The sequence below is a fragment of the Thunnus albacares genome, chromosome 19, assembly GCF_914725855.1.
Source record: "Thunnus albacares chromosome 19, fThuAlb1.1, whole genome shotgun sequence".
Classification (NCBI taxonomy): domain Eukaryota; kingdom Metazoa; phylum Chordata; class Actinopteri; order Scombriformes; family Scombridae; genus Thunnus; species Thunnus albacares.
The window spans coordinates 13,508,026-13,535,774 of NC_058124.1; the positions used below are offsets into that span (position 1 = coordinate 13,508,026).

Below are 27,749 nucleotides of genomic sequence, written 5' to 3' on the forward strand. Positions count from 1 at the left end.
TGATTTTTCCATATTAGTCTTGAACTGTACAGCGCATTTGATTAAATTCAACTTAAATTTAAATGAACCTAACTGTTGTTTATGATGAAGACCATTACCAGAGACATTTGTGAATAACATGGTCCAGTTGAGTTAAATGAACATCAAATCATTTGAATGGATACTGAAGCTATCGCATCAGTGCTACTTGTTGTTATTAGCAGAAGTCAATTCAATTTTCCTCCACTCCGAAGGCTGTAAAAACAAGGTATATCTGGGGTTTTTTGTTGTTGTTTTTTTTCATCTTTATATGATCTTTATATACTTACAAACATTCCAAATAATGTAGGGAAGCTTTATGCACTATCTGGAGAATAAGTTACTCTACCAACTTTGTACTTTCAGATTAAGTGATTAAGAAATGTACTTTATGTATGACAGCATGTTGAACTAAGGAACTATATACTGTATACGGTGCATTCAGAAAATATTCAGACTCCTTCATTTTTTTCACATTTTGTTGCGTTGCAGCCTTATGCTAAAATCATTTAAATTCACTTTTTCTCTCATCGATCTCCACTCAATACCCCATAATGACAAAGCGAAAACAGAATGTTAGAATTTTTGCAGATTTGTTAAAAAGCAAAAACTGAAATATCACACTGACATAAATATTCAGACCCTTTGCTATGGCACTTGAAGTTTAGCTCAGGTTCCTCCCATTCCTCTTGATCATCTTTGAGATGTTTCTACACCTTGATTGGAGTCCACTGGTAGTAAATTCAATTGATTGGACATGATTTGGAAAGGCACACACCTGTCTATATAAGGTCTCACAGCTGATAATGCATATCAGAGCTAAAACCAAGCCATGAGCTCGAAGGAACTGCCTGCCGAGCTTAGAAATAAGATTGTGTTGAGACACAGATCTGAGGAAGGCTACAAAAAAATTCTGCTGCATTGAAGGTTCCCAAGAGCACAGTGGCCTCCATAATTCATAAATGAAAAACTGTAGAACAATCCAAGACTCTTCCTAGAGCTGGCTGCCTGGCCAAACTGAGCAATCAGGGGAGAAAGGTAAGAGGTGACCAAGAACCTGATGGTCACTCTGGCTGAGCTCCAGAGATCCTGCGTGGTGATAGGAGAAACGTCCAGAAGGACAACTGCCGCACTCCACTGATCTGGGGTTTATGGCAAAGTGGCCAGACAGAAGTCTCTCTTCAGTGAAAGACACAGGAAAGCCCACTTAGTTTGCAAAAAATGCAAATAAAAGACTCTCAGACTGTGAGAAACAAGATTCTCTGGTCTGCCGAAACCAAGATTGAACTGTTTGGCCTCAGTTCTAAGTGTCATGTCTGGAGGAAACCAGGCACTGCTCATCACCCGCCTAATACCATCCCGGCAGTGAAGCTTGGTGGTGGCAGCATCACGCTTTGGGTTTTTTTTTTCAGTGGCAGGGACTGGGAGACTGGTCAGAGTTGAGGGAAAGCAGAATGGAGCAAAGTACAGAGATATTGCTAATGAAAACCTGGTCCAGAGCACTCAGGACCTCAGACTGGGCTGAAGGTTCCCCTTCTAACAGGACAATGACCCTAAGCACGCAGCCAAGACAATGCAGGAGTGGCTTATGGACAATTGTGAATGTCTTTGAGTGGTCCTGTGAGAGCCCTGACTTGAACTCAATCAAACATCTCTGGAGAGACCTGAAAATGGCTGTTCACCAACGGTCCCCATCCAACCTGACAGAGCTTGAGAGGATCTGCAGAGACGAATGACAGAAAATCCCCAAATCCAGGTGTGCAAAGCTTGTTGTGTCATACCCAAGAAGACTTCAGGCTGTAATCGCTGCCAAAGGTGCTTCAACTTAGTACTGAGTAAAGGGTCTGAATACTCATGTCAGTGTCAGTTTTTACTTCTTAATAAACTTGCAAAAATGTCTAAAATCATGTTTTTGCTTTGTCATTATGAGGTATAAATGTAGATGAGGGGAAAAATGAATTTAAATGATTTTAACATATGGCTGCAAGATCACAATGTGAAAAAAGTGAAGGGGTCTGAATGAACTGTATATCATTTTTCTTTCTTGTATTTTGTTCTTGTTTTATGAAGTGTCCTCCCTCTAGCTCAGTTTTTTTTACTCTGCAAACCGTAAGATGAATATTTTAGTATTTTGTGTATGATCATTTTGTGGAAGAAGAAATTGTAGTAGTTTTATGTTAATAAAGACAAAAAAAGCAGAAGTAGTGTTCATTTCTTATCATATAAACACCTGGCTTGTGTTAAAAATCCCTTCTAGACATGTTTTAAGATGTATATAAAACAGTTTAGTTTAACTACTAATTTGTGTTTAATATTAATTATTTTGTTAAAATCCTTAAAATTGGATCTACTCTTTCTTCTTCATTAAAAAATCAATAATCTATAAATATATTTCATTTCAGAAGTTTAACCATTGGACACAAGATGTCTCTTATTTCACTGTAAAGTTGAAATATTGGACTAGGATTGGCTTCCAAACTATTTGTGTTGTCACAAATCATGCTTTTAGGTCCACCTTTTGAAATTGGAGTTTCAATGAGCTCAGAGAAATTTTCAGCAGATAAATGTGAAAACAGCCTTCTAATTTCAAACTCTGCATATATTCTGAACAGTGATGTTCAAACATTCAACAGTAGGGACAAGAAACAAAAAAACATTTTTGAGTGGAGGTGGGACTTTAACTGTTATATTAAAAATTGAGTTACTGTAGTTTTTAGAAGTTCACTTATGTTTCACTGTGATTTATAATACTTTAGGAGTTAATAGATCGTCTTCTCCATTTCAACAGTGAAGAACGCTAAAAAATAGACGTCATCGCTAAGGGAGCGTCATTGCAACGTCATCACGTTCGTGCGTCAAAGTCTTTCCGGTTCGAATAGCAGCCATCTTGTTTCCCCTTGCTAGCTAAATAAAATAAATAATACGCTGAGCCGGACTTCACTTCGACCCCGTAAAACAAAGTGAGTAACAAATTAAAAATTCATATGTATGATGAACGTTTACGAGAAAGTGGTCCGCGTTAGGTGGAAGCGGGGACAATTATTTCGCTTCTTTTCATTTGCTGTTCTTGACCAATAGACGATTGTTTTGGAAGATGAACACAGGCGCCATTTCCCTCCCCGCTCTCTGAGGCGCTTATTGGTGGCCCGCTGAAGGGATCACGGGCGGTCAGGAAACTGGTGTTCTGTGTCCGCCATATTGGCTCTTGTCTGAGTGGTTTTCAAACGGACTGGCCATTCCTGCTGGACCCCCGAATGGCGTCAGTTGCAGAAGGAACTTAGCCCCTAAAAACCTTGATTGGTGGAATCTAGTCCGAGGTTTGATTGGTCTGAAGGACAGATCCAAACGTTGTCTTTATTGGTTAGACTGCTTCTTCATAGCTTTGGAAAGCTTTACTAACTTTCATTTGATGGCAGGGCTCGTTGTCCAGTGGTGATGAAAATTAAGACACGTTGCGGATGGTCTCCTGTGCTGTGCAACTGTCACCAGTGTTCATCTGCGACAGGCTCACATTAACTTCACTATCGTTAGCATTAAAGTCACGGTCAGCAATGAGCATGATAGCGTTAGCTTCTAGCACTGAATGTGCCTTTTAATTGTTTAAGCTGCTGATATCTCACAACTTAGCTCTATAGCTCGCATAATGATAGCTAGTTTATTTCAGCGAGCCCAGACTCTGTTGACTGAAAACTGACTTCTGCCTGCTACGTTACCTCAACTGGGACATTTGTTTCGATGCTATCATCTCCTGCTAGCCACTTTGTTCATCCTAACTGGCTTATAACGTTAATGTATCATCTAACATTATTTACCGTTAACGGTCAACAGCGTATTAACTGATAACTCAAGAGCAAAGTTACTCTAACTTAGTCCCAGTGCTATCAATGTGTAAATATGAATATGAGTCTTTGTTTTCTTACTCGGGTCAGTGCTAGCAACACTTGTTCTTGATAAAACTCCTAAAGCTTAGATAATAAAATGATTGAAACTCAGCCACGAGATCAAAACAAAAGAAAACACCCAACATGAAGCTGCACTTCTGCTTTTGCCCCTTTTTTGAGTCATTGACTTGAAAGTAAATATCTATGAGGAATGTGCTTATTGCATATTAAAGATAACGTTGAATAACAAAGGATACTATCTCAATGCTGGTGAATATAATAATTTCAAGGTGCCATTCCTACAGTTTATTTAACTTTATCAATCTAGAAGAGGTTCATTATTGTTCTCTTCTTAATTTTCTCTACTTTTCCATTACACTATATTTAAAATGACAAAATGAAGGTCACTCATACAGTAGGAAACTTAATCTGAGTAAAAGATGTCATATGCAGGTGTACATGTGTTTTTGCATGTTTGTGGGTGAATGCATGGTTTGGCTTGGCTACCCTCAGGAAGCTGTGTGTTTATGAAACCAGCAGTCTGGCTGGTGGATGTTTATCTCTAAACAACGTCAGTGAGAGCAAACATGTCTCTGCTACGGGCAGCACGGGTCATGGGAAGGTCTCATTTGTACGGTGACCTTGCCAGGTGTCATTACTGAGGCATTTTGGGTAACCAGAATGTACCTACAGAGAACTGCTCTGAAACGGCAGCCATGCTGGATGGATTAATCTTTGTGCAGCACCACTTAAATCATTAACTGGACGGCTGTAGTACCTGCTCTAGTCCCCATGCTCCTCACAAAAATAGAAAAGGGAACATTTAGCTTTGTTTCTCTTGAGTCTCTATCTTGTTCTCTCTCCACTTGTTCTACCCCTCCCATCCTGTAACAACTCTCCTCTCTGTCCTTCTCCATCCTTCCGGTTCCCCTCCCCCTCTAGGTTTTTCATTGATGGGGCAGGTTTGCTCTCTTTCGCTCTCACTTAAGCTGGTTGTGTTCCTCACTACAGTCAGGATTTGCAGTAATATGGTGCATAAGCTTCAGGTCGCACCTCCATCCTTTGCACAAGTTATCAGTTAAAGGCTACTCTGTCTAAAATTTCATTACCATAACACAAAGCTTCTGTCACCTCTCAACACTTTATCGTCTAGGCTTTACTTGGTCTTAATCAGTTTGCATACACGATGTGGAGCTACTGATGTAGTTGGTGGTGCATTAACACCATGAGTTGTGCACATGAGCAGTCGTGTCCTGCCTTGGTGTTCTAAAGTAAAGGTTACTGTGTTGGAGGTATGCACATTAAACCAGTGGCGAGTTAACAAGAAGGGCATTGTATGACATTGCTGACGTGGTTTTTTGATGACGTTTTAATTGTGGAAGTTGCTGTGAGCGTCGTTTTTTGGGGTCAAGACAACAATGTCTTTGTTTACAGACTTTCACTCATATCTCTTAAGTCTTGTTTATCCACAAATAGGACGAGAATTAAATGCACTCTTTTTTTTTTCCCCCCGGTGGCTGCTCACGAGTCAGCTGATTTTTCTTCGTTTTGTGCAAAGACACTGCGATGATCTGTTTTGCAGTAATTAGTGTTTGTGTAAATTTGATTGACACTATAATAAGGATTTCATTGGATTAATGTTGTGGTTGCGGTAAGCAGCATAGCTAAATGTTTCTGTGAGTCATGAGAATTGTTGAATAAAGTCTAATTCAACTAAGTTCATATTTTATGTAGATAATGAGTGACCACGCATGTAGACAATTTTGTTCCTTAGTTAGCATAACATTACAATGAATCTCAATATAACAAAGTAGCCTGGTTAGAGGCTAGATGTGCGCAGTGTGTACCTGTGACTGTGAGCAAGGATGAATGAGAAAGCAAGGGCAAAATGTGTATGTGTGTGTGGATGTGCATGTATGCCTGTGCACACGTATGAGACAGCGAGTCTGCCCAGTATGCTTTTGTACTTTAAATCATGTGGATGCAACATGCGGCATCCTTTCTGGCACTTCTTTTAGCCAGTGAGGGTCAGCGTGGCTGCCTGCATCACTGTGCTGTCAGCCTGTAGCGACAGAGCGGAGGCGGGGCGGAGGGAGACATTTAGTTTGACATTGTAAATAAGCAGAGAGCAGTTGTCAGAGAGCAGCCCGTGGAACCGTTCTCATCCGTCCAACAGCAGGAGAGGCAGGGACCGCCTGAGAACAAACAATGCCGAGGCAAGCCACCACTAGCACACCCTCACACACTCCCTGAGGAGCTTTCCACAACTTTATTTGCTCTTTTTCACCTATTCTCCTCTCTACTCTCTCTTCCTCTTTTCTTTTCCCTGACCCCTATCCTGCAGCTCAAGGTAACTTAGAGCAGGAAGTTGGCTGTCGGTAAAAGGGGGTTGGGTGGAGGAAAGGGGAGGAGCGGGGGATGTGTCAGCGCTGACTGGTGTGTTCAACATCCAATGGTATAGGAGGACACCGTGTTCTCATTGGTTGCAAGTGTCAGAGTGAGGTGGGAGCCGGGTGTGAGGCGGGGTTTTAGTATCATGTAGCAAGCTAGATTGATTACTCTTGAATGTTAAAGGGGAAGGAGGCTAGAGATTTTTGTCTGTGAGTCGGGAGTGCCGCTGTACTGTTTGCCTGCTGTTGCGCTGTTGCCTTCTGCTGTGCTGGCTTTTTATTCCCACTCGCCCTCTTCTTTGCGCCGGGCCAGGGGTCAGCTCAAAGACAAACGCACGGGTCACTGGCTAGAGAGAGGGAGAGGGGTTAGTGAGTGAAAAAAAGACAGAGAAAGAGAAAAGGTCAGCTAGTTGAGGGGACTTGGTCAGAAGAGAAACAGAAGAGACACGGAGCTTTATGTTTAGGCAGGAGTAGGACGTTGGGGGGCTGCTGAAGGAGACGGGGCAGTGGGAGAGAGAAGGGGGAGGGGTAGAAGAAGGGGGGGGGGGGGGGGGGGGGGGGGCTTGCCGGGCTGAGAGCCTTTTTAAAGCCATCCAGTGGAGCTAAAGTGCCTTTTGTCTGTTGATACGATCAGGGGACTGGAGGAAGTGAAGGAGCTTGATAGAGTTTTTCTGTCAACCTCTGTGCCTCTTCTTCCTGCTGCAGCTGCTTCTCTCAAGGAGACTTGAACAGGGCTATCAGTTTCCCTCTATTCTGCTCTGCTCCAACAGGGTAGACCGTTCACCATGAAGGGCACAGGGGTAAGTCTGACCGCTGAAAACACACTTAGAGAGAAGACCTGTCAAGTTGGTTAGGCTTTGAGTTTTTGAAAAAAATAGTTTGCCTTGGTTCACTTTCTGTTGTCTCTCTCTCTCCATCATGCTCTGCAGTGATGACAGTGTCTGTCCTTTACAGCCGTCCCCAATCCCCCTCCCTTTCCTATCTTGTAGTACTCTCCTTGGAAGATTGGAGTTGTATGTTGCGTGTGCTTGTGTGTGTGTGTGTGTGTGTGTGTTGCTCTCATCCATGTCCTTCAGTTCAGTTACATCAGTACAGCTTGGATGGTTTTACAGAGTGGACTGTGGTAAAAAAAAAAACCTGTGATGGTTGTTAATATTGTGTGTTTGGTGTATTTTTTTCACCCTCAAAGTAACAATATATAGTGAAGTCTGTTTTTCTTTGGCTGTCACTTGTTGTGTATTGACTTTGGACCACCACTCACACAGACACGCACTTAAACACTTACTCTGTGCCGGGTTATCGACTGTATGGAAGTGCAACGCTTCCAGACTCTGACTCTGAGCTCACATGCACTTCACTTTCTTTGTGGTGCTGATGTCCTGGAGGCCGCAGTGCCTCAGTGTGCTGGTCCCGACCCCGCTCCCCCCCCCCCCCCTCAACGTCCTTGTTTACACGTTAGCGCCAGACAGTGACGCAGAGCTGAGCAGCAAAGATGGCATCCATGTTGAAAGGAGATTTGTTGTATATGGGGGGTCTCTGGGAGGATATCTCTCAGTGTTGTTGTCACTGTCGGTGTCAGGGGTCCCCAGGGGTAGAGGTGCAGCTGGTTGCAGTGACCTCAGGATCCCCCAGGCCCCCGGCCCCAGCAGTGCCAGACGCCCAGATGGGACAGACTGTCAGCCTGTCAGCTTCAGGGGCAGAGGAGGCTAATAGTTTGATCTGATCTCTTCTGATGGAATCTTTGGAGGGCGCCTCTTCTCTCTCACTTGCCTCTGACTCCCTTTCTCTCCCCTCCCTTGCTCCCTAATTGAAAGTTTCCATTGGTGCCTTTGACAAAACAAAGTCCCGTTGGGGGAAAGAGAGAGAGAGAGAGTGTGCGAGAGATTGAGCGAGGGAGACTAAAAATAACTCCTAAGTTGAAGCCCTTGCTGCCAAATCCCAGGGTTGGCTGCTGTCTGCATGAGATTTGAATATCATTTGTGCCCCACACTGTACCATAGGCACACCAGGGAAGGAAAAAAGTAAACCAAACAAACCACTTACACATAGCTAGGCCTTTCAGCTTATCACTAAGGTGCCCCCTCATGTGTTTTTTTTTTTTTTTTTTTTTTTTTTTTTTTTACATGTGTACACTGTCACTAAAGACAAGTGTGGGCAGCCAGGGGGGAGTCAGCTGTGTTCCAGCGTGTAATATGCAGGTAGCTTTAGCCCTGCCTACTTTGACGCCAGAGACTGGGCCTAGCATTGGATGAAGGTCACAGGAATGTGAGATTGGCTCCTGCAGTCTCTCTGTCAGCAACGAGAAGGAAACATGTAGAGGGAGATGAGAGGACGCAGAGGAAGCGAAACTCAAAGCGGGATACGGAACACAGCTAATATGTGCAGTATGTGATGTTTTTATTAAGCTTCTTAGAAAGTACACAGCCTGAACCACTGGGGTCACTTAAGTGCTGCAGTGAAAGTTGAAAAGCCTGTCCTTCTCTATTCTCCCCCTCTCCCTCCCCCTCTCTCTTTCATCTCTCTCTCCTCTCTCTCTCTCCCTCTCTCTCTCTCTCTCTCTCTCTCTCTCTCTCTCTCTCTCTCCCTCCTCCCTCTCTGGTTTCTCTCTCTCCTCTGTTGAATGACCTTGGGAGATCAGTGACTAGCACTTCCTGGAGTTGGCTTGAAGCAGAACCAAGGGCAAAGTTTGCAGGGCTGTTTGGTCGGTCGGTTTGGTCCAACCATGCCAAAGGGATGTTGCACTGCAGGTCACAGCGAGCGTGTCCATCATTATAACCCCGTCTGTTCTTTTTTAATCACAAAACATTTGTACCAACATCTGTGAAAATGTTGTGCGTGCCCCTGTAGTTAATCTGTAATTCCTGGCTGGGAACTTCTTGTTTTTTTGTTTTTCCTGAGTAGATCATTTACCCTGCATGCTGTAACTATGCCAGTCTGTTTCTGTGTGGTATTTGTGATTGGGTTCATCAAGGTGAACGCTTTAATAGTTCAGGTTTTGTAAATACACCCCCTTTGACTTATGGCCATCATTTAAAATGAATGTTTGTAAGTATAACATTTACTACCCAAACTGTGTTTATTTAATCTATTTGGGCACAGTAAATCAGAATGAAGCTGTCATATTAAACACTAAAGGTTAAACATTAAGTTTACTTATTTACTCAGGGTTATGGTAATGTATGTTGTGTAAACAGAGTTGCATTCCCTTTTCTGCTTAGGAAGCCAGTTTTAAAACCTAGCGGACTTCAACCTTTAGTGACCTTCCTAAAAACTGCCTGTTCTACATCATTGACAGTATCACACAGGGGCTTGTGGAAATCTCTTGCTAAAGACATTGTCAGTAAGGCAGCACTCATCCCATAGTTGGTACAATATTGTATAAAATATCTTGTGGTTGATTTCATCATTTATAGTGAAACAGATCTATCAGTAAGCATGAATCATAATTGCGTGGAAGGTTACTTTAAGGTCATGATGTGCGGGAAGAAATTATGTACTTCTCTTTTCCTCTCTGTTGTACTCTCCCTCTATCTTTCTTAACATCGTTTATGTTAATTCGCTCATATACATGTATTGCTAACAGTCGCTGGGACTGGAGAGGCAGTTGTAAAAAATTGTAAAAGGTTTTAAAATTGTGTCACAATCTGGAAATAACTGAACTATATTCTTAACAACTATGTAATATAAAATTATTTACAGCACTGTAAAAACTGTAAAAAAGAAGCCGTGATCTGGGTTGTCACTGCATTAAATCACAGCTTACGTGTTAATTGTTAATCGTCTTTCTCGCAGCTTTTCACACTAATAAATTAATCAAATCGACCAGACACATTAACTAAATGGCTACACTGATGTGTTTATACTGACAAAGTTTCTCTGCGATCAAGGGGAGGAAAAAAAAATCGCACTAGATGCAAATTCTAATACTTGCCAACATTTTCACAATCATTTGGTACAATATGTGCTTCTTGTATTTCTGTGTGGGTCAAGTTCTCTCAGAGCACATCTGCCTCAATGTAAGGCGTCAGTCCTGCTTCAGGGGAAAGATCTGGGATGAGATGAGTTTTTCTTTACCACAGCGGCAATGTGATACTGAAACTCCTCAGGGATAAGTTCACTCTTCTGCTTCAAATAGGCCTTCAGGTTGTCCCAGACTGCCTTGCCTCATTATGCATCAACTACACTCAGCAAAATGAAGCTCAATTTACACCAACTGTCAGGTCATTAAGGGGCAATTAACTGCAGAACATTTCACTTTAACCAAAGACAAATTAATCCATTCGCTCAACTCCACTCTCTTCAGACAATGTGCAGTTTTAGGCTGAAACTTTTCTCTGCCACTTTGTCTTTTCTGTCCTCCTCTAGTAATCTTAAAGAGCAATTGAAGAGGCATACGGCTAAGTGATACTATCTTGTTGTTTTTCCGGTCTTCTGCACTGCTATCAGGTTTATTTGGACAGGAATCGAAGGCTCATGTAAAGTGGTGTGATGTCAGAGTTGGAGCGAGTTGCTGATGCTGCTGTGAGTGGCCACTTAATGTGACGTGCCAATAGGAGAGGGGGGGTGGGGGAGGGAGGGATGGGAACGAGAGAGGAGAGGTGCAGGAACAGGCTGGCAGAACAACATTAGCGCTGATTCAGCTGCTGCAAGCGGAGCAGCATTGACTTTCTCAGAGAAGTTGGAAGGAGGGGATCAGCCGAAAGTAAGTAAGACAGAGGAAGAGAGAAACGCACGACCACGAGTGACAGAGAGAGATGGGAAGTACTGGAGAAGAGACAGGAAGAGAGATGTTGAGCTGCTTCAAGGAGGAAGAGCAAGTTGCTGTGTGCTGTGACAAAGCACAGACATCACATTTATCCTCAAAGACATGCAGAAAGAGAGAGAGAGGGAGAGAGAGAGAGCACAGTTTGAAGGAAACCCAACACCGTCATCTCCCTGTCTCGATGACCTGATGAAGGACAGCACAACTGCAGGGAAGAGGAGAAGAGAGATGTACACTGCAGAACAACACAATGTACCCTAATATAGCATACAGTAGCAGCTTGGAGCAACACAGGAGCGATGAGCTTTTTGAGTTCATTGCACAGTACAACAGAATAATTATCATGAAAACAAGCACACATGACAGTACAATACATTCATAACATGTGTAGATACTTTATCTATATTGACTTGCAATGCTGTGACCGATAATGCTACAGGAAGTGAACTGGACAAGCTAAATTCTTTAGTATAGATTTTTATTTAAGTAGTTCTTCAAAGCTCACTCTGGGTTAGAAACCTGAAATACAGAAGCAAGTTGTACTTATCAGTGCAGATAAAATAAGCCATCTAGACACTGGTTTTCTCAAGTCTGCATCAACCTCCAGACCTTTTACAGCTTTGATAATACTGACATTTATTAGCTTTCGGGGAGTGTCATGATTTATTTCCTTTGTGCAGAGTTTTTGTTTGACTATGACTAGACCCAGACCATAGCAGGTGTGTTGCACAAAGTCAGCAGAAAAGATTATGTTATGCACTCGTGTGTCAGACATCGGCGTGCTCCCACGCAAACTTTCCATTGATACCAAGCCCTTGGAAATATGGTGATATTGGTATACTGTAGGTTTCACACACTTGCTGGAGGAGTAAGGCTCAAGGGCGTATTGATACTCAGCCCTTCTCTTTTCTCACATATGTCATTTTTGTTTCTTTTCCCCCTTCTCACGCTTCAGCCTGCCTCTCATCACACTTGCTTTCTCATTTCTTCTCACTTATTGACTCCACCACCCACCACCCCTCCCCCCCATCCTCCATCTCCTGCCGCTGCGGTTGGTGTGCGGCTGTGTATTTAGATTGAAGGTCACAAGGTCACCAAGAGGGGGTTGGGGTGTATGTGTGATTTTTAATAACAGCTCTTGCTCTCCAAGTGTTTTGAAAGAAAAAGCAAGAGTTTACGAGAAGGGAAGTGTGTGTGTGTGTGTGTGTGTGTGTGTGTGTGTGTGTGTGTGTGTGTGTGTGTGTGTGTGTGTGTGTGTGTGTGTGTGTGTGTGTGAAAGAGAGAGAGCAGAAGAAGGATCTGGGGTGGCCCATGTGTTTCACTTATCTACTTGTCAATCGAATCATTTGCTATTTTAACTCCTTTATCCTTCTGTGTTTCCTCTGGGCCATAGTGTTGTAACCATGGTAATTAGTCTGATGGTTGATTGTAATGCTGTTAAGTGAATTGCTCAATTATTGTTTCTTGACAGGCCACCAGTAGCAGGAACCACACAAGCTGGCACACACAGATACACAAGGCTGTCTTGTTCAAAAATTATCACAAGATCAAGTGCTGATACAAGTGGTAAAATGCTGTTTAGCTGGAAAAACAAATGGCTCTCATTGCTCTTATTTTGTTCACCCTATTTGCATGGTCACGGTGCTGTTCATGGTCACGTTGTTCAGCTTAGTGGCAGACTACACAGAGACCACGAAAGAACCGGCAGAGGGGAGTTCACCCGTCGGGCAGAGGGAAAAAAAGACTACAATTCCCATCTGTCATTCCTGCCACGTGGAATGCCGGGATTGTTCTAGTGACTGCAGGATTTCAATCAACCTTGAAATGCAACTGGACACTGGAGCGTCTGACAGAGAAGGGGAGACATTGTCAAGGTCAATCACTAGCCTGGCATGCCATAGCTACATGCGGCCTGATTGATTTATATAAAGCCGCCCCCCCTTTCCTCCCCCACTGCCATTCTGTCTCATTGATTTAGGCTACACTCTGTCGAAAACTCAACGACAGAACGGGATGCAGCAGTGCCTCTTCTGTATTATTCAGTAACTTCCACATCTGCCAGTGAGGCAGTCTTTCCTGTCAAAAATCAATCCGGTAAAGGGCCTACATTCTGAATTAGTGATTTATCAGTGTAAAATATTTACAGCTGCACTTAACTGGTATGAATAAAGGAGCTGACATGGACCCAAAGTCAAAACCATCCCCTGGTACACCACCACTGTAACAGAACCTAGAGGCGGGGGGACACTGGATGTAGGGTTTGAAAGGCTGTCTTTTGTTTTGTAGTGGTCTGTCAGCTGGACCAGAGCTGCAGCCATTCATGCTTGTTGGCCCAGAGTGAGAAAAGAAAGGATAGGAGACCCCCCCCCCCCCTCTCCTAACACTCTTTTTCTTTGTACTGTCATGTGTCTCTTTCTCTGTGTGTCTCCCTCTGTCTGTCTTGTTTGACCCACATAGCTAGTTTGCACAGCAGTGTGACTGTGGCCCTGTCTGTCTCTTACCACCCCCTGTTAAAGCCTTTGGCACTTTGTCTTAGCGCTGGATTAATGCTGAACTGGACAAGGCACTACCCCTCCCTCAGCAACACACACAAACACACCCCGTCTCTCCTGAGTAGCTCCACACACACTCATCTCTTGTTCTGTACCCCCCCATGTTTCTTGTTTTTTTCTCTCCCTGCCGAATCTTTTCACTGAGGTAGGGAGAAAAACGGGAGAGTGAAAGAGTGCGATCCAGACACTCCAAGCTCTGCGTGCTCAGACAGGCAGCCCAATATTCCCCCAGCAGATTCCTGGCATGCCATAGTAACCTGCTGGATCCTCTTTCCAGCCGTCAGACCCCTTGTAGAAGCTCTGGCGCTTATGTGTGTAACATTTGCTTTATTTCAGTTTACAACTTTTGGTTAGTTTGCGAGCATGTGTCTGTGTTGTTGGGAGATTGTTTCTCTATGACACAAAATTACACATGTCTCCTAGATCTGTGGCTTCAGCACTGTCCTCAGTGTGCGGGGTCACCAGCAGATATTGACTTGCACATAACATGCTTGTGTTGGCAAAGAAGCTGCAGCTATGTGCAGAAGGTGATAGAGCCATTCATAATTAGGCAGCATGCAGCCAGTCTGGTGGTGCGATCTTGGGTATGTCAACATCCCGCAAGGACAAGAATAGAGCCTGCCAGGGCCTTATTTTAGATTTCACTGTATTATAATTATAGGCTATGATAGGATATGTGGTTCTGACACACGGGAAGCGCTGTGGGCAGCGCAGGCCTGGCTTGGACTGACACTGTATCCCGTGTCCTGGTGTCTTGTGTCCTTGGCGAATGACCTGCTTTGAGTGTCTGTGAATTTTAACATACCATGTCTTTGTTTTTGTTTTCTAATACTTAACCTTTTGCTTCTGTCCCTCCCCTTCCCTCCTCCCCTGTCATCCCTCCGTGCAGCAGAGTAGAGGATGTCTGCAGATGCGTTTGGAGCCGGGGGCAGCGATGCCCAGCAAACTCTCCAGTCCTTCTGGCCTCGTGTCATAGAGGAAATCAGGAACCTGACTGTGGTACGCTCATTGAAACAGACACACACACACACATACCAACAGAATGAACACTAAAATTCAAATGTTTAATATTGTCTCCCAAGACTCATGAAAATCCCTTTGTGCACTATTCTTTGCCACCAACCGAACACCCATCTGTTCATTTCAGAAGGATTTCCGTGTGCAGGAGTTGCCTCTGGCTCGAATCAAGAAAATCATGAAGCTGGATGAGGATGTCAAGGTAAGAGGAGAGTCAAAATAATTGACACATCATTTGAAGAAAATATTTATTATGAGGTGGGTGACCAGTAATGAAACTATGATATTAGATAAATAATAGAAACTACATACAGTAGATAAACTATATTGAGAAAAGGAGAGAAATGCACTACAAATGTGTTTGGCTTCCTCATTATTTTGAATAACTACAGACATAAGATCAGGCAAGTCTGGGAAAAGCAAGTGCCTTCTACGAGTGCTCAGACCACTCAGTGCCCATGAATGGTCTGTTGGACTGAACAGCAAAGATTATTATATAATGGAAATAATATTATCAGCTCTTATGCATTCAGCAATGTCTGGTGATAAGAAGTCCATTATTTATATCAAATGGGTTTACATCAAAACATTGTGCATAGAGAAATAATCAAGCATCATTAAGTAAAATTACAAAACAGATTGTGTAGTAAGTAGCTGTTAATACCACTTAGTGTAGCCATTAGCAGTAGCTGTTGAGCTGATTTGACCTTGTGTAGCTTCACATTGCAGAGATTCTGGCTGCTTTTCTAAACATATTCCTCATTTTGACAAGTTGTGGTTAAAGTTGAACAACTGGGTAAAGTAAAAGAAGGATTTGATTTTATTGGGCTACCAATCACTTAAAATATACCTTGATATTAATTCACGAGCTTTATTCAAAGAAACTAATCTGCTAACATTTGTCAGTTGCATTCAACTCGACAGTAAAGGCACATGGGGGAGTGATTATTTTTCCCTCATTACAAGAGATTATCAGCCAGGACTGTTCGTTCATGGTCTCTAAAGACAGAACCTTGGAACATGTGTGTGTATGTATGTGTGTGGCTCGAATGTGTCGTGTGAAGAGCGCTATCCCCTTAGTTAAGCAGCAGCTTAAAGTGGTAAAGAGATCAGGAGATCACTAACATATCTGAAGACAAGACCCTTCTGGCAGCCCTGACACAGCAGCTTTTCACTGCATGTGTGCGTGCACATGTGAGCGGAGTGGCATTATTTCAGCCCGTCTTGTACATTTAAGCTTCACATTTATGTCCGTATACTTAACTAATTATATTGTGTGGTCTGGTCTGAGACTTCAGTGCCACTCAGTATGAGGAAATAGGGTTTCAAGCTATGCAATTTGCCACTTAAGGCTGACATAACTGTGACTTTACAACTGAAGAGGCGTGAAACAGTTTTGTTTGAGTGATGTTTTGGAGTTTAAACAAATGAATGAATTTATTGCTTATTTTGCAGCACCTGTGAGATTAATGCATCCATTTGTTAGTCAGGTCCTGGTTGATTTATGTAGCATATAGCATGTGGGCGTATTTAACCAAATGTAACTCCATCTCGACCGTACAGATGATCAGCGCAGAGGCTCCGGTCCTGTTTGCCAAGGCAGCTCAGATATTCATCACAGAGCTCACCCTCAGAGCATGGATCCACACCGAGGACAACAAGAGACGCACACTACAGGTCAGACACACACATAGTTATATGACCTCTGTTCCCGTCGTCTTCTTTTTACTCCTTCATATCCTTCTTTACCTGTTCCTCCATATCAGATCACACTTGTGTTTCCCTCTCTCCTGTTTCTTTACACATCTTTATTCTACCACATTTTTCTTTTCAACTCTTCGAACTCCAGTCCCACACCCATGCATCATTTTTACTTTTATATTCACAAAGTACTTGTGTCTGTGTGCATATACAAGCAGAGGCCCCATACCAGCATCCCCTTGAGGAATATCCCTCTGTTTGAAAGCAAAGCCATGCGGGCACCGGTGACCCACTTTTCCCTCCGGTGCCATTTTGCCTGCTCTGCTGTCCCAAAGTTGAATAAGATGGACTCTGGGAATGATGCGAGTTGAAGAAGGAAACTGGGAACATGAGAGTGCTGATGGGAACAGTTGGGAAAATCAGACTAGAGCTTGTCTCACCTGGATGTCAAGAGGGGAAAAACTGTGGAGTAGAACATAAAAGTCCTTAAGTCCACTTTATCCATTCACATACCTCTGAGAGATTAGCAGCCCATGGATATGCGTGTGTATGCCAACGCAGGTAGAAAAAGAGGCTGGAAAAAAAGACAGCGTAATCGCTTTCATCGCAGCGAGTCTCGGAGGAGTCTTAAATTGAAGACCTACTTTGGAAGTGTGTTCACTTTGCTGTTGTTTTGGCTTATCTCTGTCCCAGGGTTCAATTTTTTTTAGATGAAACTCTCAGTTGGAGGATCTCTGCACCGCATGCTTAAAATAGAAACTCCATTTACTGTGAAAGTTTACATGAGAATTACATTTTACACCACAGATGACGCATTAGATACACGTGACAACTCATGAATGTGTGATTCACTTGTGTCTACGTGAGGGAAGACAGTGCTCTCCGTTTCCACATGCTCTCAGTCCTATTGTGAAGAGGGCACGCCAATTGGTTTCACCATAGCAACGCTCATCAATAGAACAAGTGTAGATGTGACCTGGTGCTACCAGATATTAATCAAGCGACTATAAATAGCCTCTAGTGCGGGGAGGGCCACAATGGGGGGTCCTGACAGCCAATATCCTGTGGAAAATTCCACAGAGACAGCACACTGCCGTGGATATGGGAAGGGGTATAGCAGCTGTGATCATGAGGGCAGGAAAACGTCATTCCTGTTAATTTCCACCCGTCTCAAACACAGGTTTATGATTGTGATGCTAGGGTGTTTGGTTTTTATTAATCCTTAAGTGCCTTAAGTGACTGTTGGGTAAAAAAAAAAAAGAAAGTTGTTGAACTTTCATGTAACCTTTCTAGAGCTGCAATTCATTATTTTCATCTTTGATTAATTTGCCAATCCATTTCTTTATAGTTTTGTCAATAAAATGTCAGGAAATTGTGAAAATGCAGATCACAGTTTCCCACAGTCCAAGGTGACATGATGAAGTTGTCCGACCAAAAGTCCAAAACCCAAAGACATTAAGTTTACAATAATAGAAGAAAACCAACAAATCCTCACACTTGAGAAGCTGGAATGTTTGCCATTTTTTGCTTGAAAAGTGACTCAAATTGTTAACTGATTTTCAAAATTGACTATTCGTTTCAGCTCTAAACTTATCCTCTCTTCCTTTGAGCTGAATTATCAAAGCAAATACCTGTTACAGTGCTACTGGGAACTTAATTTCAACTCCACAGTAGTAGTTATTTCTGGGGAGTTGACATTGAGGCCCTTGAGGCATGTTTATATATAGGTAGCTGTATGTATTGAATTAGCATAATCAAACTCTGACCTTATCACTTGACCTTTTGTGTCTTTGTCATGTTAACAGAGGAACGACATTGCCATGGCGATAACGAAGTTTGACCAGTTTGACTTCCTCATCGACATTGTGCCCCGCGACGACCTGAAGCCCCCTAAACGACAGGTAGGGAAGCACGCTAACACTGACTGGCAAACAGCTGGTGTATCCAAAGGTGATCTGAGTCTTGTCTCACACATGAAAGTTAGGCGTCAGAGCTGATTATCTGTGTCTTCATCTTTGTTGGCAACCTGGAGGTGCTGTAAACATCCTTGACTGGAAGCTGGGGTTTGGATAGCAAGGGCTTTCAGTCGGATGTTTGCAGCATCTTATTGCCTCTGACAGCCAACAGTAACCCCAGCGATGACACTGTAGTTTGGAATATGCCCTGTACCCGGGACATTTCAGACAAATTCAAGTGTCTTTTCTTAAGGAAAACAGAATATTATGTTTAAGTTTTGCTCAAGCTGGAACTTGATATACCGTATGAAAATTAAAGATGCCAGATGGAGGCGTGCGATATTTAAATTTGTTGTCAAGTAGACTGTCTCCAGGCATGTAAACATCCTACACTCTCAGCTGTGTTGTCATGGAGCTGGGAGAGGGGTGTTTACGCTTCTGGTGATGGAAAAACCTCATCAAGATGAAGCCCTGCTCATTAGTCAGTTATGGCGCAGGACGACACAGGTCAGTGTTCACTGACACTTAAATTGTGATAATTGTTAGACCTGGACTCAAGCACCCGTGCCAGCAAGCATCCAACCTGCTGAAGAGCGCTGAGTAAGCTGAATCCCAACACGCTCTGACGCTGCATTTCTGTGGCTGACCCTGGAAGAGGACGAACAGAGAAAGCATTTCCATACATAAATCAATAACTGTCACATTATTCAGTTTTTGTACACCTACAATACCTTGGAATCATAAATGTTTGGTACTGTTTTTTGTGTAAATTGTGCAGGTTGATCAGAGTTAACACCACGTTCAGTCTAGCCAGCCTCCAGGCCTGAAGTCTATGGTATTGACTTGTATGATGCTTGTAATGGATCTTAGGTCCAGATTACATTACTCTTCCCCAGCCGCAGCCCATCAGTTATTTATCAGATGTGCCCTCCTCTACCGTTACACCTACAAAAATAATTCATGGAGATGTAATGGACTGATAGGCCTCCTTCAATGTGTGTGTGTGTGTGTGTGTGTGTCATTTTCAGGAGGAGATGCGTCAGTCAGTAGCTCCAGCAGAGCCGGTGCAGTACTACTTCACTTTGGCCCAGCAGCCTGGAGCCGTACAGGTGCAGGGCACACAACAGGGCCAGCAACCTGGCGCACAAACAGCCACGACCATCCAGCCCGGACAGATCATCATCGCACAGCCACAGCAAGGACAGGTACTGCTAACAACCTGTTTCAGGGTTTGACACAAAGCACTTCACAGAGTGCGGTGGACTCGCACCAAAATTGAAACAAGCAACAACAAAATGAAAGCACAGCTAGATATGAGAATATCAGGCAGTGTGGAGAACCAAGTGAATTACAACTACAGCTGAGAGGCTGAGTTGCCCCCACAAAAACACACAAATAACCAGTCAAGGACGCCTCTGCTGAACTTCCAAGAACAAGATATTGTATATGTGTGTCTGTGTATCACGTGAAGGATTACCAGTCTCCCAAATAATGTTAAGTAGCACATTCTAGACTGCACCTGATCCCAGGAATCCTGCTATAAAAGGCTTGTTACTGAGGTAGTAACACCTGGCTTTATTGATATTAGTCTTAGCTCACATTTAGGAGCTGACCGCTCTCCCACCAGCAGGAATAACTGAACCTCAGAACACACCCAGTGCACATAACTACACACTTGCACACACTCCTCTGAAACCCTGCTGAGGAAACATGTGATCTGAACACTTTGTTTAGATGAATATGTTGAAATTATGTTTATAGACACATAAAATACTTTCTGTAACTGAAGTGATTGATGTAATTTGTGTCATTTTATTTTTCTTGCAAAATCCTTGACTCCAAAATAAACACATATCATCAGCTTTACAGTGTATGAATCTGGGCTGAGATCCTGGTTCATATAAGCATGAGGCACACACAGTATGTGTTGCCTTATAAGTTAATAATACAACAACAAAGGAAAAAAAACTTTAAGAATTAACTATCTAAAGCTACACACACTTTTTTTTCTTTTTTCCTGTTTGTCATTCTCACTAGCGCAGTGTGCATCAGCTACAAACAAATGAGCTGAGAGAAACAAAAACAGGGAATTAATAGCTGTTTAATAAAATGATCCAAGTCCCTTGCACATGCATATAAACACACACTCAATCTCTCACACGCACGCACACAGTATTGGGGAGTGAACATTCCCCCTCAGGATCATAATGCTTTCACTACCCAATAAGCTCACAGATATATTTGGGGAAACCTTTCAATTGTCTCTCTCTCTCTCTAATTGTCTCATTCCTACTACTTTTGCTCCTAAGCACTCTCTCTCCAGCTTGGTCTCTGCATGTCATGTAGTTATGCTGCTGGGTTGCTGTGGTGCTTCATGCTGCTTCAGCAGACTGCCTTTAGCTGAGCTGTCATACTCGTTTAGACCTGGCCTGATTCACTAGCGCTGCTACTGCTGCAGTCCCTGCAGAGAGCAGGGAGGTCACACTTTGACACTCACCTTATGTAGACTCCATTGTAAGCTATTTACAAGGTAGCACTTTAAAAGGTGGGCCTTACGGGAATAAGTGAAAGGTTTACATTTAAATCTTCAAAGAAGGTTTTTTGTTTGTTGAGATAAAAAGCTGGAATTTTCTAAGCTTCACCACAACGCTCTGTCATTGCAACTTGGTAATTGTACTTTTTGTACCTTTTTAAATATCTGGTTTGTTGTCTACCAGCTTAATCCCAGTGCACCTTTGCATCCTCATGATCCCTCTTTTCAGTATTCAGATTCTATAATTCCTTTTTTTTTTACTCCTGTGTTAACTAATGTAAATAAAGCTTAGCTTTCCACTACCCATCAAGCACATGTCATGTTTGGTGCAAGAGATTTGGTCGGTGGAGTGAGGTGCTAACAGGAAATGCTTTACAATACAGACAGACAAAAATAAAAATAAAAGACCGTGAAAGTTAGAATAGTGAAAGGTGATGGGCTCATTTCACACACTTTCTTTTTGTATCTGTGTCCATGTGCAGAGCTTTCAGTGTCACTAGTTGTCACTGTTGTACTGATTCTGCCATTTTTCCTCTCAGGTCACCAACTCTCTTATGAAACCACAGCTGACATTACTTAAGCTGCCATAAATGTCACTGTGGTGTACATGCATTTTTTAAACCTGTCTAAACACCACCATGATTGTTATTACATGTTTTTGTCATTTCACCGCAGCCCCTTTATCATTTCCCCTATTTTACTTGCATATCTGATAAACATGCTCCTAAATGTCATTTGCTGCTTATATGTCACAGTTTGCCGCTCTAACATTTAAGCTTTCTGCGCATACACTCCACACATGCTTATATTCATGTGTTAAGTTGTTGCAATCGCTGCTTTCTCACTGTGTGTCTTTCTCTCATTTTCTCATTCTCCACCGCCTGGTCGTTTTTTCTGTCGGCCATCAGATGCTTCAAGGTGCCACCATGCAGCAGTTACAGCAAGTGCAGGTGCAATCACAGGGCACACCCATCACGGTAAACACACATGCACACGTCCATTTATATGTATCGCTGCTTGTTGCCACAGCCCTGTAGGTGACAAGCTTCGGCCTGATCAGGTGACTGAGGTCTGTAAAGCCAGGCTCAGACTACAGTTTTAAAAGTTAGTAAAGTAAGAGTTTCAACCGATTTTTGAAATCAGGTTGCTCCACGCACATAAGGAGAAACTTCACAGATGTTCTTCTCTTTAATCTCAAACCTGCACACATTACAAGGTTTGAAAAGAATGGCGCATCACACACTACAGGATATTAAGATATTAAGGATGTTAAGGTTATTGTGCCAGATGTAGCAATGCACCACCTCACGTGATCTCACATGATCTCATGGGGAAGCAGATGTAGACAAAATGCTTTGCAGTGAGAAAAAAACAAAAGCAGAACATTAAATGAGTCTGGATGAAAAAGTGGTTGGAGAGATGTGGTCATCACGGGTTGTCTGTTCTTCAGCAAAAACTGGATGTGAGATGTCAGTTGTAATATCTGTCAACAGTAGTATGCTAGCTAATGTTAGCCTCAAGGGCTAGAATGTTTACCGTTGCTTGGCAACACCGTCAGCTCTCTCTCATTGGCTGTTGTGGTCCCGCTCGGAAAGTAGTGATGTAATCATCCAGATTTTAACTCCTAAATATCAAACATGTTTGAAATTATCTGGGCTGCTCCGATGAGTCTGCGAGCAGTCCTGGAGGTTTAAGATTGGATCTGCAAACCCTTCACATTACCAGACAATCTGGGCCGAACATCAGTACAGACCAAGGTCGAAGACTAGATTTCCCCTCCGATTGTCGGGAGGGGTGAATCGGGGATAAAGAGGTCCGAAACTCCTGTAGTCTGAGCCCAAAGCATCAGATCAGGTGGCCTTTCCTGGATGGTGTGACAGATAGAGGAGAATGAGAGGTCTTGAAATCTGCTTTGTCACCTCATGTCCTCGTGTCTTTTGTGCCTGCATGATGATCTTTTAACACTGTTAAAATGAAGGGACACATGAGCTTCATACTGCTGGGTTACAGTCCTTTTCCAGGAAAGTTCGTGATTTCCTGGGTCTTTGCTTTGTGTCAATCATAAACCACATGCCTGTACTAGCTGTTGTTAAACAACTAATATGTTACTTCTGTCTCTGTGTCCCTCTTTCTTTTTTTCTGTATTTCTGTCTTTCTGTCTCTTCTTTAATCTCCCTCAGAGCGCTCCAGTGGCCATGCAAGTGGGTGAGGGCCAGCAGGTACAGATTGTCCAGGCTACAGCCCAGGGTCAAGCTCAGACAGCTCAAGCCCAAGGCCAGACCATGCAGGTCATGCAGCAGATCATCACCAACACAGGAGAGATCCAGCAAATTCCGGTAAGAAATGGCGTTAAGCTGGAAAATAAAAGTGATGGGCATTAGAGGAGGAAGAAGCTGAAGCATTTGGTGATAAAGCAAGCAGTGGAAAGTAAGGTCAGAGATTGGAATGAGAGGAAGAAGAGAAAGCCCCAGGTTGAAACAGACAAAATGCCATAGTAGCATGCTTGCTGCATGTTGTTACTGTCATGGTGGTTGACATCGTGGTACTTAATTAACACTGTGTTTTTAGTGAATTAGTCATCCTTCACTGTTTATTGGGAGTCATCACACATTCGTTTTAGAAAGTTAACAATTCACCAGAGGCAAGTGAATGATTATTGTCTAGAATAGGAAAATGGCTGTGACCTCTGCGTTCAAATGACATTTGCTTTAAACCAAACTTTGTCTCCCCCCTGTGTCGGTTGGGTGTAGGTGCAACTAAACACAGGCCAGCTACAATACATCCGTTTAGCCCAGCCTGTCTCCGGAGCACAAGTGGTTCAAGGACAGATTCAGACTCTCGCCAACACCCAGCAGGTGATTACAATGAGAGAAAAAAAAAAAAAAATCCGTGAATGAAATTAAAAGAATCTACCGATCAACCTGATATCCGAGCATTCACATGGTTCAATTAGTTATGTGTTGAAAACGTACAGTAAATTAATAACTTGTTTTGTTTTCAGATCACGCAGACAGAGGTACAGCAAGGACAGCAGCAGTTCAACCAGTTTACTGATGGACAGGTAATGAATGCAAAAAACATATATATGTAATGTGTAAAAGCTTAAACTTTGACAGACACATTTTGAGATACAAAGTCACTTTTATATATGTAGACCAAAATCACAAATTATGGTACTAATTTGCCTCAAAGGGCTTTACAATCTGTACAACATAAAACACCCACTATTGTAGACCCTTGATTCGAAAAACGAAAAAACTCAAAAAAATTAACCCAAAAATAACCCTTTAATGGGGTGAAAAAACAAAGAACCCTCAGAAAGAGCAACATAGGAGGGATTCCCATGTGTATTGAATATTGGTCTATTTTCAGGCATGTGATTTACTCGAGTTTGTTCATTTCTGGCTTGTTAGCATTATTAGCATAATTTTAATTAGTACTCACAGGTACCTCCTTGAAGGAAAATGAGAAAAACTCCAAATGTAACTCCACATCTGACTACACCCACACCTTCAACCTCTTTGTCTTTCTGTTTTTACAGCAGTTGTATCAGATTCAGCAGGTGACGATGCCAGCAGGACAGGAGCTGACCCAACCAATGTTCATTCAGTCCACCAACCAGACAGCTGACGCACAGGTCACGCAGGTCAGCACTGACTGAGCCCAACCAGGAACCTTTTCTTCACACACACACACTCACACATACACACACACACATACATACAACACACACACCAGCCCATGTGATGCCGACACATGCAACCGACTCTGTCAAAGGACACTTGATAATCTTGATTTTAAGCACTGCTCATTTAGACGAGGGACCTGAAATCTTGTAACACTCATTTTTTTTGTAACAAATTTAGTACACTGGATCAAAAACCAAAGGGATACTGATTGACTCGCTCATGAAAACATGTTAAATTGCATCAATGCATAGTCACAGTTTACGTTTTTGTACATCTGTAACCCCACATCTGTGCCGAAAGTGTGCACCCACTGCCACAGTCCCTGACAACAGTCTACTCTTCCTTTCATCTCATGTCCAAACTTTTAAAATATGAAAAAAAAAGTGTGTGTTTTATTCCTTCCTGTCTGCTCTCCATTTGGAAATGATTTGGGAAAGTGTCCATCTCTGTCTACATGACCTGCTTCTGGCCAGCTTATCTGTGGTCGGAGGAAGCCGTGGGACTCTTCACCTCTTGCTTTCCTTATGGGAAGACATGAATCATACCCTCTTCATTGTTTGTCATGTAGTTGATGGATGAAATGAAGCCATATACCTCAGATATCACTTTTTACAACAAGTCAATCTAAGGGATTGCCAGAAGAGGTTTTAAGATTCAATGATAAATTCATGTAGTTGTGTTGTTTTTTCCACTTTGATGATGAAGCATGACGTAACATTGTAAGGGCTTCAAACTGTATAGGTTAACTGTATGTGACACAGTCGTCTTTACTCTTCTATTTTGTTCCTTTCATTCACACACTCTCTTCATCCCTCTGTCTTGAGAGCGGGGAAGCTCTTCTCTGTCTCTATGCAGTTTCACTCTACTCGGGTGGTTCTGGAGTCTTGTGCCCTGGTTTAAGTCTCATGTACAAACACATGACTCCGTCTGGAGCAAAAAAAAAAACAAAACAAAAAAAACACCCTTTTTATAGATATCTCATTTTTTTCAATACAAGTGTTTTTCTTTTGATTTTGAAATGATGTTTGGCCTCATATCTATCTCATCATTTTTTGTACAGTAATGATTATTATCAATGTTCTTCTTATTGTTGTTTTTGCATGTAGTTCAAACTGCCAGCATGACATGCAATAGATAGGTACAATTTTATTTTTGATGTTCCTTTTTGTAAACAAACTTTGTTTGTGAGAAAAAATAAAAACCATAACTTGTCTAAGAGTCTTGTTTACATCGTATTTTTTTTGAGTGTGTCTTGGTAGCTCATCTTCTTCTTTTTGTTGTTTTATTTTAGGTGAGTTAAGCACCTTACTGGTGTGTGGACAGTAGACAGGGAGACAGGTGAGAAATGCAACAGCACACCAGGAGATAAGACTGTCACCTCCTACTGTATTTACAGGTAGACGCATCACAACAGCACAGCCCAAAGTATAATGTCCTTTGTTGCTTTTATAGGTACTCTGATCTTACAGGTGTGAAATGAAAGCAATGTCATAAGACAAAGATAAAAGTGTTTTAATGCTCAAGACTTATTTTAACTAAGGACACAAGAAAACATTGATAGTACTCGTGTGAGGCTTGTGTTGTTTTTCCAAATGGCCATAGGAGGGCAGCACTCATCCAGTAAATTCCACTGTTATAATAAGAACACCTGATTTATTGCCAAGCACAGCTTTAACATTCTTCATCACTAGCTTTGTTTTAGCAGCATGGACATATCAAAAGTGTACAACACTACAATTGTCTGGCAAAAGTGTGCAATCAGTATCTACACATTGCACCCAAACCAGACTATATGAACACCACTAATCTTATTTCTGCTACCTTCCTTGAGTGCTGGAAAAGCTTCATGTGCCAGAAAGGGCAAGCGGTTAACAATAGAGTCACGAGTTATTTGGCTGGAGACTGCTCAGCTCCTGTGAGATCAGACTGCATTCCTTATCCGACCTAAATCTTAAAAGGAAGAGAAGTAATTATGGTGGAACAGAAAATTAGGTAGGCAGAGAGATGCACACTGTTCATAATGTTCCAATTTGCCCCAAGTAATAGACCTCACATTCAACATTGTGTCAGTGCTGAAAGTTCAAAGATGGCAAGTATCTTATCTAGCAGTGTGAAAACAAATTAATTTCCCCACATATATGCTCATAGTGACCCCTCGCTACACAATTGTCTGGTTAAGCCACGGTAGTCAGTGCCACAAGTAAACATAACTTAAACCGGAGGGCCCTTTCTTAATCGACTTAATCACTGAACAATAACTGCATTAATGAGTGCAGACTCATGCTTGGCTCTTTCTAATAAGAAGAACAAGGATTGTGAGAATGTTTGAGCTTAAGTCAAGCGTGAAAAGGATTGTCTGCTGGTATTTTTCTTGGCTGGCTCGTCTGGTCAGATCAAGGCAACCATGGCCAGATGAATTGGGGCTGACCACTTTGGCCGTGGTCTGCACCTTGTGATAGGGCCACAACACCAGTTGGTCTCACCATGTTAGCAACATAACACCAATGAAGAGTCACTAAGATGAGGTTTGTTTTTGATCCTCTTTTCTCTTTGTCTGAGGTGTTGGGATATTTTCTTTTAATCATCATCAAACCATAATGCAAGCTTTTCCCAGGTCCTGGCATTACAGTGTTGTGTAAGAATAATGTGACACTTCTATGATCCCTGTAGCAAAATTCTCTTATCTTGCTTATCTCCCTTCACAAGGAGCTCAGAGTGCAGGGTCAGCAACAGAACAGCACCTCTGGAGGTGAAACAGATTCACAACCAGGTTGTCCAGTTTCTGGCTCATTAAAAGTATTAAAACACAGTACATCAATTCAAACCTCAAATGGTATTAAATGCCCCAGAGTTTGTTGATAAAGATATTAAACCGCTTGCTTCAGGTAAGAAAAAACTTTTTGTTGTCAGCTCTTGTTGTAAAAGGCACAATATAGTTAAGTTTGAATACATTTTAAGTTAAGCTTATTTTATTTGAGTCGCATGAATAGCATTGGAACTGCAACATACAATTATGCACAAGCACCAGGTGCACTATATTTAATGTTTGTAGCGAAGCGCTAATTCACAACACCTGTCCACAGAAGGCTTTTTAAAAAAGTTAAAATGGAAAAAAGAAAAGGAAAAAAACAAAAACATCCACAAAAATACGAGAACAATATTGTGTCTCTTTTAGCAATGTTTTAACATCTCTATTGAAAAAATTGTGTTGCATCTTTAACTCAGTGAGTAGACAGTTCCATAGTTTTGTT

The 27,749-nt window shown here is 42.4% G+C and overlaps 1 protein-coding gene across 7 annotated transcripts; it reads left to right on the forward strand.

The window, feature by feature from the left end:
- Positions 1 to 2,875: 2,875 nt before the first annotated feature.
- Positions 2,876 to 25,716, forward strand: nfyc (nuclear transcription factor Y, gamma). 7 transcript variants are annotated; one of them, XM_044335398.1, is made up of 11 exons: positions 2,876 to 2,978; positions 14,493 to 14,602; positions 14,751 to 14,822; positions 16,184 to 16,297; positions 18,127 to 18,222; positions 19,305 to 19,481; positions 21,718 to 21,786; positions 22,990 to 23,145; positions 23,560 to 23,664; positions 23,811 to 23,870; positions 24,351 to 25,716. In XM_044335398.1, the coding sequence occupies exons 2-11, from the start codon at positions 14,504 to 14,506 to the stop codon at positions 24,468 to 24,470; spliced, it is 1,068 nt and encodes a 355-aa protein (XP_044191333.1). In that variant the 5' UTR covers positions 2,876 to 2,978; positions 14,493 to 14,503; the 3' UTR covers positions 24,471 to 25,716. The 7 variants fall into 7 exon arrangements, with proteins under 7 accessions (XP_044191333.1, XP_044191337.1, XP_044191338.1 ...); XM_044335402.1 differs by having other exon boundaries at positions 14,754 to 14,822; XM_044335401.1 differs by having other exon boundaries at positions 2,891 to 2,978; positions 14,496 to 14,602.
- Positions 25,717 to 27,749: the final 2,033 nt, after the last annotated feature.

Excerpts from the sequence above, each read along its gene's own strand:
- nfyc (XM_044335398.1), top strand. The coding sequence starts at position 14,504 with ATGTCTGCAGATGCGTTTGGAGCCGGGGGCAGCGATGCCCAGCAAACT. Across the intron at positions 14,823-16,183 it reads AGCTGGATGAGGATGTCAAG|ATGATCAGCGCAGAGGCTCC; the intron begins GTAAGAGGAGAG and ends TCGACCGTACAG. Across the intron at positions 18,223-19,304 it reads TGAAGCCCCCTAAACGACAG|GAGGAGATGCGTCAGTCAGT; the intron begins GTAGGGAAGCAC and ends TGTCATTTTCAG.